The sequence below is a fragment of the Mytilus trossulus genome, chromosome 2 (assembly GCF_036588685.1).
Source record: "Mytilus trossulus isolate FHL-02 chromosome 2, PNRI_Mtr1.1.1.hap1, whole genome shotgun sequence".
Lineage (NCBI taxonomy): Eukaryota > Metazoa > Mollusca > Bivalvia > Mytilida > Mytilidae > Mytilus > Mytilus trossulus.
The window spans coordinates 43466586-43486211 of NC_086374.1; the positions used below are offsets into that span (position 1 = coordinate 43466586).

Consider the following 19626-nt stretch of genomic DNA (forward strand, 5'->3'; position numbering starts at 1 on the left):
ATACTGATTTGTATCACTACAATATAATAGTCTTTACCTAAATTCCCTTTCAAAAATTTATCATCCACGCACGAACCCCCCCCCCCCCCCCCAAAAAAAAAAAAAACAAAACACAAAACAAAACAAACTCAAAATATATCTGTACATTAACCTCACTTTCAGGTGTAGAGATGTGATTTTTTCTGTGACCAGTGCTTGTCGGACCATCCACAAGAACTTCCGGTTATCCGATATTTGGTACTTCAATACTTTGATTATTGTTTGTTCTTTTGTTGTACTTTTACACCACAGTCCCAGGTTAGAGGATGGTTTGGATCCCGCTTACATGTTTTACCCCGCAATATTTTATATGTATGTGCCTGTCCCAAGTCAGGCGCCTGTAATTCAGTGGTTGTCGTTTGTTCTTGTCTGTCAAAATTGTTTTTCGTAAATTGTTGTGTTATAAATTAGGCCATTAGTTTTAGCCATTTGTTGGTGTGTTTTTCGTTCAATTTTTGTATTGAAAGTAGGCCGATAGTTTTCTCGTTTGAATTATTCTACATTTATCAATTCAGAGCCTTTTATAGCTGACGCTATGGTATGGTCATTGCACATTGCTGAAGGCCGGACGGTGATCTATAATTGTTATTTTTTGTGTCATTTGGTATCATTGGCAATGATACTACATGTTCTTTTTTTATATATTAAACTGAATTCTAGAAAAAAATATATATTCATGAAAATGAAAAACAAAAGGCCTTTGGTATAAAAATAATTTATGAAAAGAAACTTGATTTTTTTTTATAATCATTCAAAGAAAGTTAATTTGTCTTTTGATTCCTGTGAAATAGCTATTATAATAGAGATATCTACTTGTTTGGGGAGGAAATAAGTTGGAAATCGAACAAAAAAAGACAAAATACGATAGTATTCGAATTTATCTGTGATCCAAATCTTTTGTTCTGAAAATTTTAATCTGATTTATGTTATTATAAGCCATACATCTTAATCTTTTACCTTTAAATTGTTTAATGTATATTTAAATTAGACATACATACATTGTACACCATGAACATAGTGATGTATGCTCAGGCCATAGTCTGAGCTTTACTAAACGACGAACAAAAAAGAGCTAGATAGAGGAAAACAAGTTCATTTATTCAAAATCATAAAATACAAAAAGCACATTTACAAATAAACCTTTTAATATAGACGTTCATAATTGAAATGAAATTTTGACAAATAATACGTTATTACATCAACACAAAACAAAATAATTGAATAAATAATAAAAAATAGCAAACGTAAGGATAAAAATCTCTACAACAACTCCTATTAATTACATATTGTGCTAGTGACCTATTTTATGTTGGCTATGCACTGATGGATATTTTAGTCTAGATAAATGAGATTTTTTTTATTATTTGTTATTAGCATTGAACTAGCTTTCTGTTGTGAGGATGTTTAAGTACTGATCACGTCCACACTGTATTATTTTTGTAGGACGATATGATAGTATTTGAATTTATCTGTTGAGGTAAGTCTTTTGCAGCTGCTTGTTATAGTTTGTTTTATTTTATACTGGTGTACCATTTTTCCAGGTCTGGGGAGGTTTGAGCACTAACAAACATATCTAACACCGCCCCATGGGTGATGTTAGCACTCACAAAAATCTAACATGGCACCATGTTGTATGCATCTTTTCCAAGTCAGGAGCCTGTAATTCAGTGCCTGTCGTTGTTTCTTGTCTGCAAAATCGTTTTACGTAAATTGTTTTGTGATAAATTAGACCGTTATTTTTAGCCATTGTCCTGATTTATAATTATTATCTTTATTTTTCCAAACATTTTAAAAACTAATAATCAATCATGGATAAAAACTTTTTAAAAAAATACCCAAATAATTTGCAGGTTAAAATGTACCAATACGTCAAAATTATCAATTTTTTTGTTAACTCTTTATGGGAAAAGTAAAATCACAAAAACACTGAACTCAAAGGAAAATTGAAAAGGGAAAGTCCTTTACCAAGTTGTCGCACTTTAATGATTAATTATACAAAACAGTGGCTATTGTTTCAATGAAGGCGAGCAATACATGTTCTTTTTGATTTTTTATTTACTTCAACACAATTTTGCAAAGTATCAATTCGTCTATTTTTTGTTTTTTTCTAATCTTAAAAGTAATGTTTTAAATTAGTGTTTTTTTGTATTTTTTAATGTTTCTTACCTGTTATTTATATCTAACCGTCATTAGAAAATTTGTTGTACTTTTTGGCATATGCTGAATATATCATTATGGGACATTACTCTTGATTGAAGTCATATGATGGTTTTGATATTAATAGACAGATGATAGATCATAAAATTTGAACATTCCCTGTTTTATCGGATTTTCAGCATCTATAGAAGTTTTCAAGATAAGACAAACAGTTCACCCGTATAAATATTATTGTAGACATGTTTGCCATGTTTATTTGAAGGCCGGGTCGTCGGTCATAATGTTTAAACTAGATACCACAAGAATGATACTCGTCACATTTTGGTTTAATATATATCCCGTAATTTTAAAACATGAAGATTTAAAAACAAACGGAAGAAGACAGACGATATAAACCAGGACTGGTTACTATATATGCTAACTTGACTCTTCTGTTCCGGTAAAAAAAAAATGAATGCTTGATAAATGTTATAGTTCTTAATATGATTTAAATCAATAACTTTAAAGTTAAAATGAAAAAGAAAAGCAAAGCAAAAGCATGCTTACATAAAAAAAAAATATAAAAAAAGAACTATGTGCAAAATTCATGTCATTTGTTAATTTCTTTATATATCAGATAATTGTCTAATAAAAAAGACAAATTTTAGCAATTATAATGTTTTACCAAACATGTTCCCAAAAGTTAAGAACACATGACGATGTTACTAGGAGGAATCCCTGTGTACAGATTCAAATAATTAAAACCGATACAAACGATGAGGATTTTGATTTTTTTTGAGAAGCAGTAACTTATTGGCAATTTTTGAAGCAAGGTATTAATTCCAACAAAATAAAGTAAGTCTACATATGAAAATCTCGCACAAAAAGGTGTATCTAAATTTATACTTTTTTTTTAAACATAAATACTTTGAAACTGGGAAATAATTTTCTTTTCAGAAGAATGTCTCTAAAAACATTTATCACACTATCATTTACCGCATTTCTGTCGATCAGTTCTGTCGAATGATCTGAGCGTTCATACAATAAATGAACGAATTTCAAAATACAAGTTTATACAAAAGTAAAAAGCTTTTAAACAGAAGCTTAATTTAAAAACAAAATATTAAACATTTTGCTAACTGGTATAATTATTTGTTCATTGATGCTTTTGTTTGCTACAAATATCTTGACACGATATTCAGACTCCGGTAATTATCAGACCTCGTTTGTTTTGTAGTACATGTAATAGTCGTCGTCACCAGTTTCTTCTGTAAAAAGCTTGGTCAATTCTTGCTTGATTTGTTCAAATCCTGAACGTTTACGTGGATCATAGTGCCAACACTTCAGCATGATTTTGTAAAACCTATAAAAAATAACTTTGTATGAAGGCATCGCTAGAAAGGCATATAAATACAGATTTTATTAGACCGACACGTGTTTCAAATGAACAAAACCTCCATCAGTTTAAAATGAGACCGTAAAAAAGGTGCAGGTCATGACACATCCAGTTGTACTGAGAGAAAAAAATGTTGTCATTCCAAGATATTAAAACGTTTGAAGGTTCACCAACAGTTGACAAGGGCTTACCTCATCAGTTGATACAAAGCTCACATACATCCTACAAAATCCTAAGAGTGGACGTCAGGATATTTATACATTCCCATAACGAAAAGAATATAATTGTACTCCCTGTTACTGATAGTTTGCCCAAAATCAATAACAACTTATACAAAAAATCAAGTATCATAAATATCAATAAGTGCATAGTCAAAATCCAACGGATTTCGTTAGTGTAAAGACGTCATTAACGGTCAGAGGAAAACATGAAACTAGTGCAATGCTCGAATACAGAAATGGAAAATTTGTGCATTCAATGTTGATATGTATATGAATGAAATATATATATATATATGTTCAATTTCAATAATATTCAGTTTTATTTATATTTGTTACAATTCCAGTAGGAATCGACAACATTTAGAATGTTTTCATATGAGTGAAACAAATACCAGCAACGTGGTCTTTCTCTGTTTTGAATGCTGGACTACGACAGAAAGATGATATGTTTAAGTTCTGATCAGTTTGTCCCGTAAGTCTCTCTGCTCCTCCACAAATAAGTGCATCAGTCAGTGTCAACTGATTTTTTGGTCATGGTTAAATATCCAGTTCAAAGTTTAGTTATGTTCATTATAATGTGAGCTATTTTTATTCTTGACAAATTAGGGTTTAGATCCCCATCCCATTTTTCATAGAACATGAAACAATTATATGACATTGTCAGCACTGATTTTGATTTTAAAATATTTGAGTTTGCATTTTGTTGGTATATACATGATTCAAATCACAACATAACTCGTATTTCAAAATAACGACTTGTACTTCCAGCGACATCTATTTTTCATGCAGACACCAACTAGTATGCTCTACACTAAAAGTTTGCGAAACTCTATACAAAACTTTTCTGACTCAAACATCGTCGCAAAATAAACCATTGGTAAACATTGATATGTTTTTTTAATCTCAAGTTAGTTTTGAGGTAAATGATGCACTTCATCAACTTGAAGTTCAAAAAGAGTATGTTTTTTCTATGCAAACACAGTGTATACTATGCAGGCAATTTTTGCAAATACTTATGGTATGTGCGTCCCTTCGCTTTCCCTGCCTAATATTAATCAGCACTGCATTCTTATGAAAATTTAAACAATATTTTACAAATTGAATGGAAAATAGAATAAAGTGCTTTATTGTACATACGCATCATCACATAGTTCTGGCTTCTTCATTTTAGTGCCACGTTTGACCACACTAGGGACGTCTGTGTTTTGTATGCCTGGGTATGGTGTTTCACCTTTAGAAATTGAATATTGTCTTATTACACTGTACATACAGAATGTGGGTGTGTGGTATTCATGAAGTCAAAATAATAATATATAGAAAAGAAACTTTTTAAATGTTATACATGATTTTCAAGGACTTCCGTACATTATGTAGGTAGTTTGTTTCTATGGAAAACGTTTGCTTTACCCAACCTACTCATGTAAACTAGCTTGTAAATTCATTTTCATGGTATCATGAAGACGTGTCTGCACTACAGTCTAGTCTCAGAGAAAAAGATCTTACTACTTTTAGGAATTTTGGGTCCTCAATGCTCTTCAACTTTGTATTTGTTTGGCTTTTTAACTATTTTGATCTGAGCGTCACTGATGAGTCTTATGTAGACGAAACGCGCGTCTGGCGTATAAAATTATAATCCTGGTACTTTTGATAACTATTTACACCACTGGGTCGATGCCACTGCTGGTGGACGTTTCGTCCCCGAGGGTATCACCAGCCCAGTAGTCAGCACTTCGGTGTTGACATGAATATCAATTATATGGTCATTTTTATAAATTTTCTGTTTACAAAACTTTGAATTATTCGAAATACTAAGGATTTTCTTACCCCAGGAGTAGATTACCTTAGCCGTATTTGGCACAACTTTTAGGAATTTTGGGTCCTCAATGCTCTTCAACTTTGTATTTGTTTGGCTTTTTAACTATTTTGATCTGAGCGTCACTGATGAGTCTTATGTAGACGAAACGCGCGTCTGGCGTATAAAATTATAATCCTGGTACTTTTGATAACTATTTACACCACTGGGTCGATGCCACTGCTGGTGGACGTTTCGTCCCCGAGGGTATCACCAGCCCAGTAGTCAGCACTTCGGTGTTGACATGAATATCAATTATATGGTCATTTTTATAAATTTTCTGTTTACAAAACTTTGAATTATTCGAAAAACTAAGGATTTTCTTACCCCAGGAGTAGATTACCTTAGCCGTATTTGGCACAACTTTTAGGAATTTTGGGTCCTCAATGCTCTTCAACTTTGTATTTGTTTGGCTTTTTAACTATTTTGATCTGAGCGTCACTGATGAGTCTTATGTAGACGAAACGCGCGTCTGGCGTATAAAATTATAATCCTGGTACTTTTGATAACTATTTACACCACTGGGTCGATGCCACTGCTGGTGGACGTTTCGTCCCCGAGGGTATCACCAGCCCAGTAGTCAGCACTTCGGTGTTGACATGAATATCAATTATATGGTCATTTTTATAAATTTTCTGTTTACAAAACTTTGAATTATTCGAAAAACTAAGGATTTTCTTACCCCAGGAGTAGATTACCTTAGCCGTATTTGGCACAACTTTTAGGAATTTTGGGTCCTCAATGCTCTTCAACTTTGTATTTGTTTGGCTTTTTAACTATTTTGATCTGAGCGTCACTGATGAGTCTTATGTAGACGAAACGCGCGTCTGGCGTATAAAATTATAATCCTGGTACTTTTGATAACTATTTACACCACTGGGTCGATGCCACTGCTGGTGGACGTTTCGTCCCCGAGGGTATCACCAGCCCAGTAGTCAGCACTTCGGTGTTGACATGAATATCAATTATATGGTCATTTTTATAAATTTTCTGTTTACAAAACTTTGAATTATTCGAAAAACTAAGGATTTTCTTACCCCAGGAGTAGATTACCTTAGCCGTATTTGGCACAACTTTTAGGAATTTTGGGTCCTCAATGCTCTTCAACTTTGTATTTGTTTGGCTTTTTAACTATTTTGATCTGAGCGTCACTGATGAGTCTTATGTAGACGAAACGCGCGTCTGGCGTATAAAATTATAATCCTGGTACTTTTGATAACTATTTACACCACTGGGTCGATGCCACTGCTGGTGGACGTTTCGTCCCCGAGGGTATCACCAGCCCAGTAGTCAGCACTTCGGTGTTGACATGAATATCAATTATATGGTCATTTTTATAAATTTTCTGTTTACAAAACTTTGAATTATTCGAAAAACTAAGGATTTTCTTACCCCAGGAGTAGATTACCTTAGCCGTATTTGGCACAACTTTTAGGAATTTTGGGTCCTCAATGCTCTTCAACTTTGTATTTGTTTGGCTTTTTAACTATTTTGATCTGAGCGTCACTGATGAGTCTTATGTAGACGAAACGCGCGTCTGGCGTATAAAATTATAATCCTGGTACTTTTGATAACTATTTACACCACTGGGTCGATGCCACTGCTGGTGGACGTTTCGTCCCCGAGGGTATCACCAGCCCAGTAGTCAGCACTTCGGTGTTGACATGAATATCAATTATATGGTCATTTTTATAAATTTTCTGTTTACAAAACTTTGAATTATTCGAAAAACTAAGGATTTTCTTACCCCAGGAGTAGATTACCTTAGCCGTATTTGGCACAACTTTTAGGAATTTTGGGTCCTCAATGCTCTTCAACTTTGTATTTGTTTGGCTTTTTAACTATTTTGATCTGAGCGTCACTGATGAGTCTTATGTAGACGAAACGCGCGTCTGGCGTATAAAATTATAATCCTGGTACTTTTGATAACTATTTACACCACTGGGTCGATGCCACTGCTGGTGGACGTTTCGTCCCCGAGGGTATCACCAGCCCAGTAGTCAGCACTTCGGTGTTGACATGAATATCAATTATATGGTCATTTTTATAAATTTTCTGTTTACAAAACTTTGAATTATTCGAAAAACTAAGGATTTTCTTACCCCAGGAGTAGATTACCTTAGCCGTATTTGGCACAACTTTTAGGAATTTTGGGTCCTCAATGCTCTTCAACTTTGTATTTGTTTGGCTTTTTAACTATTTTGATCTGAGCGTCACTGATGAGTCTTATGTAGACGAAACGCGCGTCTGGCGTATAAAATTATAATCCTGGTACTTTTGATAACTATTTACACCACTGGGTCGATGCCACTGCTGGTGGACGTTTCGTCCCCGAGGGTATCACCAGCCCAGTAGTCAGCACTTCGGTGTTGACATGAATATCAATTATATGGTCATTTTTATAAATTTTCTGTTTACAAAACTTTGAATTATTCGAAAAACTAAGGATTTTCTTACCCCAGGAGTAGATTACCTTAGCCGTATTTGGCACAACTTTTAGGAATTTTGGGTCCTCAATGCTCTTCAACTTTGTATTTGTTTGGCTTTTTAACTATTTTGATCTGAGCGTCACTGATGAGTCTTATGTAGACGAAACGCGCGTCTGGCGTATAAAATTATAATCCTGGTACTTTTGATAACTATTTACACCACTGGGTCGATGCCACTGCTGGTGGACGTTTCGTCCCCGAGGGTATCACCAGCCCAGTAGTCAGCACTTCGGTGTTGACATGAATATCAATTATATGGTCATTTTTATAAATTTTCTGTTTACAAAACTTTGAATTATTCGAAAAACTAAGGATTTTCTTACCCCAGGAGTAGATTACCTTAGCCGTATTTGGCACAACTTTTAGGAATTTTGGGTCCTCAATGCTCTTCAACTTTGTATTTGTTTGGCTTTTTAACTATTTTGATCTGAGCGTCACTGATGAGTCTTATGTAGACGAAACGCGCGTCTGGCGTATAAAATTATAATCCTGGTACTTTTGATAACTATTTACACCACTGGGTCGATGCCACTGCTGGTGGACGTTTCGTCCCCGAGGGTATCACCAGCCCAGTAGTCAGCACTTCGGTGTTGACATGAATATCAATTATATGGTCATTTTTATAAATTTTCTGTTTACAAAACTTTGAATTATTCGAAAAACTAAGGATTTTCTTACCCCAGGAGTAGATTACCTTAGCCGTATTTGGCACAACTTTTAGGAATTTTGGGTCCTCAATGCTCTTCAACTTTGTATTTGTTTGGCTTTTTAACTATTTTGATCTGAGCGTCACTGATGAGTCTTATGTAGACGAAACGCGCGTCTGGCGTATAAAATTATAATCCTGGTACTTTTGATAACTATTTACACCACTGGGTCGATGCCACTGCTGGTGGACGTTTCGTCCCCGAGGGTATCACCAGCCCAGTAGTCAGCACTTCGGTGTTGACATGAATATCAATTATATGGTCATTTTTATAAATTTTCTGTTTACAAAACTTTGAATTATTCGAAAAACTAAGGATTTTCTTACCCCAGGAGTAGATTACCTTAGCCGTATTTGGCACAACTTTTAGGAATTTTGGGTCCTCAATGCTCTTCAACTTTGTATTTGTTTGGCTTTTTAACTATTTTGATCTGAGCGTCACTGATGAGTCTTATGTAGACGAAACGCGCGTCTGGCGTATAAAATTATAATCCTGGTACTTTTGATAACTATTTACACCACTGGGTCGATGCCACTGCTGGTGGACGTTTCGTCCCCGAGGGTATCACCAGCCCAGTAGTCAGCACTTCGGTGTTGACATGAATATCAATTATATGGTCATTTTTATAAATTTTCTGTTTACAAAACTTTGAATTATTCGAAAAACTAAGGATTTTCTTACCCCAGGAGTAGATTACCTTAGCCGTATTTGGCACAACTTTTAGGAATTTTGGGTCCTCAATGCTCTTCAACTTTGTATTTGTTTGGCTTTTTAACTATTTTGATCTGAGCGTCACTGATGAGTCTTATGTAGACGAAACGCGCGTCTGGCGTATAAAATTATAATCCTGGTACTTTTGATAACTATTTACACCACTGGGTCGATGCCACTGCTGGTGGACGTTTCGTCCCCGAGGGTATCACCAGCCCAGTAGTCAGCACTTCGGTGTTGACATGAATATCAATTATATGGTCATTTTTATAAATTTTCTGTTTACAAAACTTTGAATTATTCGAAAAACTAAGGATTTTCTTACCCCAGGAGTAGATTACCTTAGCCGTATTTGGCACAACTTTTAGGAATTTTGGGTCCTCAATGCTCTTCAACTTTGTATTTGTTTGGCTTTTTAACTATTTTGATCTGAGCGTCACTGATGAGTCTTATGTAGACGAAACGCGCGTCTGGCGTATAAAATTATAATCCTGGTACTTTTGATAACTATTTACACCACTGGGTCGATGCCACTGCTGGTGGACGTTTCGTCCCCGAGGGTATCACCAGCCCAGTAGTCAGCACTTCGGTGTTGACATGAATATCAATTATATGGTCATTTTTATAAATTTTCTGTTTACAAAACTTTGAATTATTCGAAAAACTAAGGATTTTCTTACCCCAGGAGTAGATTACCTTAGCCGTATTTGGCACAACTTTTAGGAATTTTGGGTCCTCAATGCTCTTCAACTTTGTATTTGTTTGGCTTTTTAACTATTTTGATCTGAGCGTCACTGATGAGTCTTATGTAGACGAAACGCGCGTCTGGCGTATAAAATTATAATCCTGGTACTTTTGATAACTATTTACACCACTGGGTCGATGCCACTGCTGGTGGACGTTTCGTCCCCGAGGGTATCACCAGCCCAGTAGTCAGCACTTCGGTGTTGACATGAATATCAATTATATGGTCATTTTTATAAATTTTCTGTTTACAAAACTTTGAATTATTCGAAAAACTAAGGATTTTCTTACCCCAGGAGTAGATTACCTTAGCCGTATTTGGCACAACTTTTAGGAATTTTGGGTCCTCAATGCTCTTCAACTTTGTATTTGTTTGGCTTTTTAACTATTTTGATCTGAGCGTCACTGATGAGTCTTATGTAGACGAAACGCGCGTCTGGCGTATAAAATTATAATCCTGGTACTTTTGATAACTATTTACACCACTGGGTCGATGCCACTGCTGGTGGACGTTTCGTCCCCGAGGGTATCACCAGCCCAGTAGTCAGCACTTCGGTGTTGACATGAATATCAATTATATGGTCATTTTTATAAATTTTCTGTTTACAAAACTTTGAATTATTCGAAAAACTAAGGATTTTCTTACCCCAGGAGTAGATTACCTTAGCCGTATTTGGCACAACTTTTAGGAATTTTGGGTCCTCAATGCTCTTCAACTTTGTATTTGTTTGGCTTTTTAACTATTTTGATCTGAGCGTCACTGATGAGTCTTATGTAGACGAAACGCGCGTCTGGCGTATAAAATTATAATCCTGGTACTTTTGATAACTATTTACACCACTGGGTCGATGCCACTGCTGGTGGACGTTTCGTCCCCGAGGGTATCACCAGCCCAGTAGTCAGCACTTCGGTGTTGACATGAATATCAATTATATGGTCATTTTTATAAATTTTCTGTTTACAAAACTTTGAATTATTCGAAAAACTAAGGATTTTCTTACCCCAGGAGTAGATTACCTTAGCCGTATTTGGCACAACTTTTAGGAATTTTGGGTCCTCAATGCTCTTCAACTTTGTATTTGTTTGGCTTTTTAACTATTTTGATCTGAGCGTCACTGATGAGTCTTATGTAGACGAAACGCGCGTCTGGCGTATAAAATTATAATCCTGGTACTTTTGATAACTATTTACACCACTGGGTCGATGCCACTGCTGGTGGACGTTTCGTCCCCGAGGGTATCACCAGCCCAGTAGTCAGCACTTCGGTGTTGACATGAATATCAATTATATGGTCATTTTTATAAATTTTCTGTTTACAAAACTTTGAATTATTCGAAAAACTAAGGATTTTCTTACCCCAGGAGTAGATTACCTTAGCCGTATTTGGCACAACTTTTAGGAATTTTGGGTCCTCAATGCTCTTCAACTTTGTATTTGTTTGGCTTTTTAACTATTTTGATCTGAGCGTCACTGATGAGTCTTATGTAGACGAAACGCGCGTCTGGCGTATAAAATTATAATCCTGGTACTTTTGATAACTATTTACACCACTGGGTCGATGCCACTGCTGGTGGACGTTTCGTCCCCGAGGGTATCACCAGCCCAGTAGTCAGCACTTCGGTGTTGACATGAATATCAATTATATGGTCATTTTTATAAATTTTCTGTTTACAAAACTTTGAATTATTCGAAAAACTAAGGATTTTCTTACCCCAGGAGTAGATTACCTTAGCCGTATTTGGCACAACTTTTAGGAATTTTGGGTCCTCAATGCTCTTCAACTTTGTATTTGTTTGGCTTTTTAACTATTTTGATCTGAGCGTCACTGATGAGTCTTATGTAGACGAAACGCGCGTCTGGCGTATAAAATTATAATCCTGGTACTTTTGATAACTATTTACACCACTGGGTCGATGCCACTGCTGGTGGACGTTTCGTCCCCGAGGGTATCACCAGCCCAGTAGTCAGCACTTCGGTGTTGACATGAATATCAATTATATGGTCATTTTTATAAATTTTCTGTTTACAAAACTTTGAATTATTCGAAAAACTAAGGATTTTCTTACCCCAGGAGTAGATTACCTTAGCCGTATTTGGCACAACTTTTAGGAATTTTGGGTCCTCAATGCTCTTCAACTTTGTATTTGTTTGGCTTTTTAACTATTTTGATCTGAGCGTCACTGATGAGTCTTATGTAGACGAAACGCGCGTCTGGCGTATAAAATTATAATCCTGGTACTTTTGATAACTATTTACACCACTGGGTCGATGCCACTGCTGGTGGACGTTTCGTCCCCGAGGGTATCACCAGCCCAGTAGTCAGCACTTCGGTGTTGACATGAATATCAATTATATGGTCATTTTTATAAATTTTCTGTTTACAAAACTTTGAATTATTCGAAAAACTAAGGATTTTCTTACCCCAGGAGTAGATTACCTTAGCCGTATTTGGCACAACTTTTAGGAATTTTGGGTCCTCAATGCTCTTCAACTTTGTATTTGTTTGGCTTTTTAACTATTTTGATCTGAGCGTCACTGATGAGTCTTATGTAGACGAAACGCGCGTCTGGCGTATAAAATTATAATCCTGGTACTTTTGATAACTATTTACACCACTGGGTCGATGCCACTGCTGGTGGACGTTTCGTCCCCGAGGGTATCACCAGCCCAGTAGTCAGCACTTCGCTGTTGACATGAATATCAATTATATGGTCATTTTTATAAATTTTCTGTTTACAAAACTTTGAATTATTCGAAAAACTAAGGATTTTCTTACCCCAGGAGTAGATTACCTTAGCCGTATTTGGCACAACTTTTAGGAATTTTGGGTCCTCAATGCTCTTCAACTTTGTATTTGTTTGGCTTTTTAACTATTTTGATCTGAGCGTCACTGATGAGTCTTATGTAGACGAAACGCGCGTCTGGCGTATAAAATTATAATCCTGGTACTTTTGATAACTATTTACACCACTGGGTCGATGCCACTGCTGGTGGACGTTTCGTCCCCGAGGGTATCACCAGCCCAGTAGTCAGCACTTCGGTGTTGACATGAATATCAATTATATGGTCATTTTTATAAATTTTCTGTTTACAAAACTTTGAATTATTCGAAAAACTAAGGATTTTCTTACCCCAGGAGTAGATTACCTTAGCCGTATTTGGCACAACTTTTAGGAATTTTGGGTCCTCAATGCTCTTCAACTTTGTATTTGTTTGGCTTTTTAACTATTTTGATCTGAGCGTCACTGATGAGTCTTATGTAGACGAAACGCGCGTCTGGCGTATAAAATTATAATCCTGGTACTTTTGATAACTATTTACACCACTGGGTCGATGCCACTGCTGGTGGACGTTTCGTCCCCGAGGGTATCACCAGCCCAGTAGTCAGCACTTCGGTGTTGACATGAATATCAATTATATGGTCATTTTTATAAATTTTCTGTTTACAAAACTTTGAATTATTCGAAAAACTAAGGATTTTCTTACCCCAGGAGTAGATTACCTTAGCCGTATTTGGCACAACTTTTAGGAATTTTGGGTCCTCAATGCTCTTCAACTTTGTATTTGTTTGGCTTTTTAACTATTTTGATCTGAGCGTCACTGATGAGTCTTATGTAGACGAAACGCGCGTCTGGCGTATAAAATTATAATCCTGGTACTTTTGATAACTATTTACACCACTGGGTCGATGCCACTGCTGGTGGACGTTTCGTCCCCGAGGGTATCACCAGCCCAGTAGTCAGCACTTCGGTGTTGACATGAATATCAATTATATGGTCATTTTTATAAATTTTCTGTTTACAAAACTTTGAATTATTCGAAAAACTAAGGATTTTCTTACCCCAGGAGTAGATTACCTTAGCCGTATTTGGCACAACTTTTAGGAATTTTGGGTCCTCAATGCTCTTCAACTTTGTATTTGTTTGGCTTTTTAACTATTTTGATCTGAGCGTCACTGATGAGTCTTATGTAGACGAAACGCGCGTCTGGCGTATAAAATTATAATCCTGGTACTTTTGATAACTATTTACACCACTGGGTCGATGCCACTGCTGGTGGACGTTTCGTCCCCGAGGGTATCACCAGCCCAGTAGTCAGCACTTCGGTGTTGACATGAATATCAATTATATGGTCATTTTTATAAATTTTCTGTTTACAAAACTTTGAATTATTCGAAAAACTAAGGATTTTCTTACCCCAGGAGTAGATTACCTTAGCCGTATTTGGCACAACTTTTAGGAATTTTGGGTCCTCAATGCTCTTCAACTTTGTATTTGTTTGGCTTTTTAACTATTTTGATCTGAGCGTCACTGATGAGTCTTATGTAGACGAAACGCGCGTCTGGCGTATAAAATTATAATCCTGGTACTTTTGATAACTATTTACACCACTGGGTCGATGCCACTGCTGGTGGACGTTTCGTCCCCGAGGGTATCACCAGCCCAGTAGTCAGCACTTCGGTGTTGACATGAATATCAATTATATGGTCATTTTTATAAATTTTCTGTTTACAAAACTTTGAATTATTCGAAAAACTAAGGATTTTCTTACCCCAGGAGTAGATTACCTTAGCCGTATTTGGCACAACTTTTAGGAATTTTGGGTCCTCAATGCTCTTCAACTTTGTATTTGTTTGGCTTTTTAACTATTTTGATCTGAGCGTCACTGATGAGTCTTATGTAGACGAAACGCGCGTCTGGCGTATAAAATTATAATCCTGGTACTTTTGATAACTATTTACACCACTGGGTCGATGCCACTGCTGGTGGACGTTTCGTCCCCGAGGGTATCACCAGCCCAGTAGTCAGCACTTCGGTGTTGACATGAATATCAATTATATGGTCATTTTTATAAATTTTCTGTTTACAAAACTTTGAATTATTCGAAAAACTAAGGATTTTCTTACCCCAGGAGTAGATTACCTTAGCCGTATTTGGCACAACTTTTAGGAATTTTGGGTCCTCAATGCTCTTCAACTTTGTATTTGTTTGGCTTTTTAACTATTTTGATCTGAGCGTCACTGATGAGTCTTATGTAGACGAAACGCGCGTCTGGCGTATAAAATTATAATCCTGGTACTTTTGATAACTATTTACACCACTGGGTCGATGCCACTGCTGGTGGACGTTTCGTCCCCGAGGGTATCACCAGCCCAGTAGTCAGCACTTCGGTGTTGACATGAATATCAATTATATTGTCATTTTTATAAATTTTCTGTTTACAAAACTTTGAATTATTCGAAAAACTAAGGATTTTCTTACCCCAGGAGTAGATTACCTTAGCCGTATTTGGCACAACTTTTAGGAATTTTGGGTCCTCAATGCTCTTCAACTTTGTATTTGTTTGGCTTTTTAACTATTTTGATCTGAGCGTCACTGATGAGTCTTATGTAGACGAAACGCGCGTCTGGCGTATAAAATTATAATCCTGGTACTTTTGATAACTATTTACACCACTGGGTCGATGCCACTGCTGGTGGACGTTTCGTCCCCGAGGGTATCACCAGCCCAGTAGTCAGCACTTCGGTGTTGACATGAATATCAATTATATGGTCATTTTTATAAATTTTCTGTTTACAAAACTTTGAATTATTCGAAAAACTAAGGATTTTCTTACCCCAGGAGTAGATTACCTTAGCCGTATTTGGCACAACTTTTAGGAATTTTGGGTCCTCAATGCTCTTCAACTTTGTATTTGTTTGGCTTTTTAACTATTTTGATCTGAGCGTCACTGATGAGTCTTATGTAGACGAAACGCGCGTCTGGCGTATAAAATTATAATCCTGGTACTTTTGATAACTATTTACACCACTGGGTCGATGCCACTGCTGGTGGACGTTTCGTCCCCGAGGGTATCACCAGCCCAGTAGTCAGCACTTCGGTGTTGACATGAATATCAATTATATGGTCATTTTTATAAATTTTCTGTTTACAAAACTTTGAATTATTCGAAAAACTAAGGATTTTCTTACCCCAGGAGTAGATTACCTTAGCCGTATTTGGCACAACTTTTAGGAATTTTGGGTCCTCAATGCTCTTCAACTTTGTATTTGTTTGGCTTTTTAACTATTTTGATCTGAGCGTCACTGATGAGTCTTATGTAGACGAAACGCGCGTCTGGCGTATAAAATTATAATCCTGGTACTTTTGATAACTATTTACACCACTGGGTCGATGCCACTGCTGGTGGACGTTTCGTCCCCGAGGGTATCACCAGCCCAGTAGTCAGCACTTCGGTGTTGACATGAATATCAATTATATGGTCATTTTTATAAATTTTCTGTTTACAAAACTTTGAATTATTCGAAAAACTAAGGATTTTCTTACCCCAGGAGTAGATTACCTTAGCCGTATTTGGCACAACTTTTAGGAATTTTGGGTCCTCAATGCTCTTCAACTTTGTATTTGTTTGGCTTTTTAACTATTTTGATCTGAGCGTCACTGATGAGTCTTATGTAGACGAAACGCGCGTCTGGCGTATAAAATTATAATCCTGGTACTTTTGATAACTATTTACACCACTGGGTCGATGCCACTGCTGGTGGACGTTTCGTCCCCGAGGGTATCACCAGCCCAGTAGTCAGCACTTCGGTGTTGACATGAATATCAATTATATGGTCATTTTTATAAATTTTCTGTTTACAAAACTTTGAATTATTCGAAAAACTAAGGATTTTCTTACCCCAGGAGTAGATTACCTTAGCCGTATTTGGCACAACTTTTAGGAATTTTGGGTCCTCAATGCTCTTCAACTTTGTATTTGTTTGGCTTTTTAACTATTTTGATCTGAGCGTCACTGATGAGTCTTATGTAGACGAAACGCGCGTCTGGCGTATAAAATTATAATCCTGGTACTTTTGATAACTATTTACACCACTGGGTCGATGCCACTGCTGGTGGACGTTTCGTCCCCGAGGGTATCACCAGCCCAGTAGTCAGCACTTCGGTGTTGACATGAATATCAATTATATGGTCATTTTTATAAATTTTCTGTTTACAAAACTTTGAATTATTCGAAAAACTAAGGATTTTCTTACCCCAGGAGTAGATTACCTTAGCCGTATTTGGCACAACTTTTAGGAATTTTGGGTCCTCAATGCTCTTCAACTTTGTATTTGTTTGGCTTTTTAACTATTTTGATCTGAGCGTCACTGATGAGTCTTATGTAGACGAAACGCGCGTCTGGCGTATAAAATTATAATCCTGGTACTTTTGATAACTATTTACACCACTGGGTCGATGCCACTGCTGGTGGACGTTTCGTCCCCGAGGGTATCACCAGCCCAGTAGTCAGCACTTCGGTGTTGACATGAATATCAATTATATGGTCATTTTTATAAATTTTCTGTTTACAAAACTTTGAATTATTCGAAAAACTAAGGATTTTCTTACCCCAGGAGTAGATTACCTTAGCCGTATTTGGCACAACTTTTAGGAATTTTGGGTCCTCAATGCTCTTCAACTTTGTATTTGTTTGGCTTTTTAACTATTTTGATCTGAGCGTCACTGATGAGTCTTATGTAGACGAAACGCGCGTCTGGCGTATAAAATTATAATCCTGGTACTTTTGATAACTATTTACACCACTGGGTCGATGCCACTGCTGGTGGACGTTTCGTCCCCGAGGGTATCACCAGCCCAGTAGTCAGCACTTCGGTGTTGACATGAATATCAATTATATGGTCATTTTTATAAATTTTCTGTTTACAAAACTTTGAATTATTCGAAAAACTAAGGATTTTCTTACCCCAGGAGTAGATTACCTTAGCCGTATTTGGCACAACTTTTAGGAATTTTGGGTCCTCAATGCTCTTCAACTTTGTATTTGTTTGGCTTTTTAACTATTTTGATCTGAGCGTCACTGATGAGTCTTATGTAGACGAAACGCGCGTCTGGCGTATAAAATTATAATCCTGGTACTTTTGATAACTATTTACACCACTGGGTCGATGCCACTGCTGGTGGACGTTTCGTCCCCGAGGGTATCACCAGCCCAGTAGTCAGCACTTCGGTGTTGACATGAATATCAATTATATGGTCATTTTTATAAATTTTCTGTTTACAAAACTTTGAATTATTCGAAAAACTAAGGATTTTCTTACCCCAGGAGTAGATTACCTTAGCCGTATTTGGCACAACTTTTAGGAATTTTGGGTCCTCAATGCTCTTCAACTTTGTATTTGTTTGGCTTTTTAACTATTTTGATCTGAGCGTCACTGATGAGTCTTATGTAGACGAAACGCGCGTCTGGCGTATAAAATTATAATCCTGGTACTTTTGATAACTATTTACACCACTGGGTCGATGCCACTGCTGGTGGACGTTTCGTCCCCGAGGGTATCACCAGCCCAGTAGTCAGCACTTCGGTGTTGACATGAATATCAATTATATGGTCATTTTTATAAATTTTCTGTTTACAAAACTTTGAATTATTCGAAAAACTAAGGATTTTCTTACCCCAGGAGTAGATTACCTTAGCCGTATTTGGCACAACTTTTAGGAATTTTGGGTCCTCAATGCTCTTCAACTTTGTATTTGTTTGGCTTTTTAACTATTTTGATCTGAGCGTCACTGATGAGTCTTATGTAGACGAAACGCGCGTCTGGCGTATAAAATTATAATCCTGGTACTTTTGATAACTATTTACACCACTGGGTCGATGCCACTGCTGGTGGACGTTTCGTCCCCGAGGGTATCACCAGCCCAGTAGTCAGCACTTCGGTGTTGACATGAATATCAATTATATGGTCATTTTTATAAATTTTCTGTTTACAAAACTTTGAATTATTCGAAAAACTAAGGATTTTCTTACCCCAGGAGTAGATTACCTTAGCCGTATTTGGCACAACTTTTAGGAATTTTGGGTCCTCAATGCTCTTCAACTTTGTATTTGTTTGGCTTTTTAACTATTTTGATCTGAGCGTCACTGATGAGTCTTATGTAGACGAAACGCGCGTCTGGCGTATAAAATTATAATCCTGGTACTTTTGATAACTATTTACACCACTGGGTCGATGCCACTGCTGGTGGACGTTTCGTCCCCGAGGGTATCACCAGCCCAGTAGTCAGCACTTCGGTGTTGACATGAATATCAATTATATGGTCATTTTTATAAATTTTCTGTTTACAAAACTTTGAATTATTCGAAAAACTAAGGATTTTCTTACCCCAGGAGTAGATTACCTTAGCCGTATTTGGCACAACTTTTAGGAATTTTGGGTCCTCAATGCTCTTCAACTTTGTATTTGTTTGGCTTTTTAACTATTTTGATCTGAGCGTCACTGATGAGTCTTATGTAGACGAAACGCGCGTCTGGCGTATAAAATTATAAT

At 36.7% G+C, this 19626-nt stretch overlaps 1 protein-coding gene across 1 annotated transcript in view; it reads right to left on the bottom strand.

Annotated features, from left to right (window-relative positions):
• Positions 1-1116: 1116 nt before the first annotated feature.
• LOC134707307 (proto-oncogene tyrosine-protein kinase receptor Ret-like) overlaps positions 1117-19626 on the bottom strand; it is a 53717-nt gene continuing 35207 nt past the window's right edge. Inside the window, exons 17-18 of the mRNA XM_063566954.1 lie at positions 4930-5023; positions 1117-3538 (exon numbers count right to left, since the gene is read on the bottom strand). Coding sequence (XP_063423024.1) covers positions 3391-3538; positions 4930-5023 — 242 coding nt within the window. The 3' untranslated portion in view covers positions 1117-3390. The remainder of the gene's footprint in view (positions 3539-4929; positions 5024-19626) is intronic.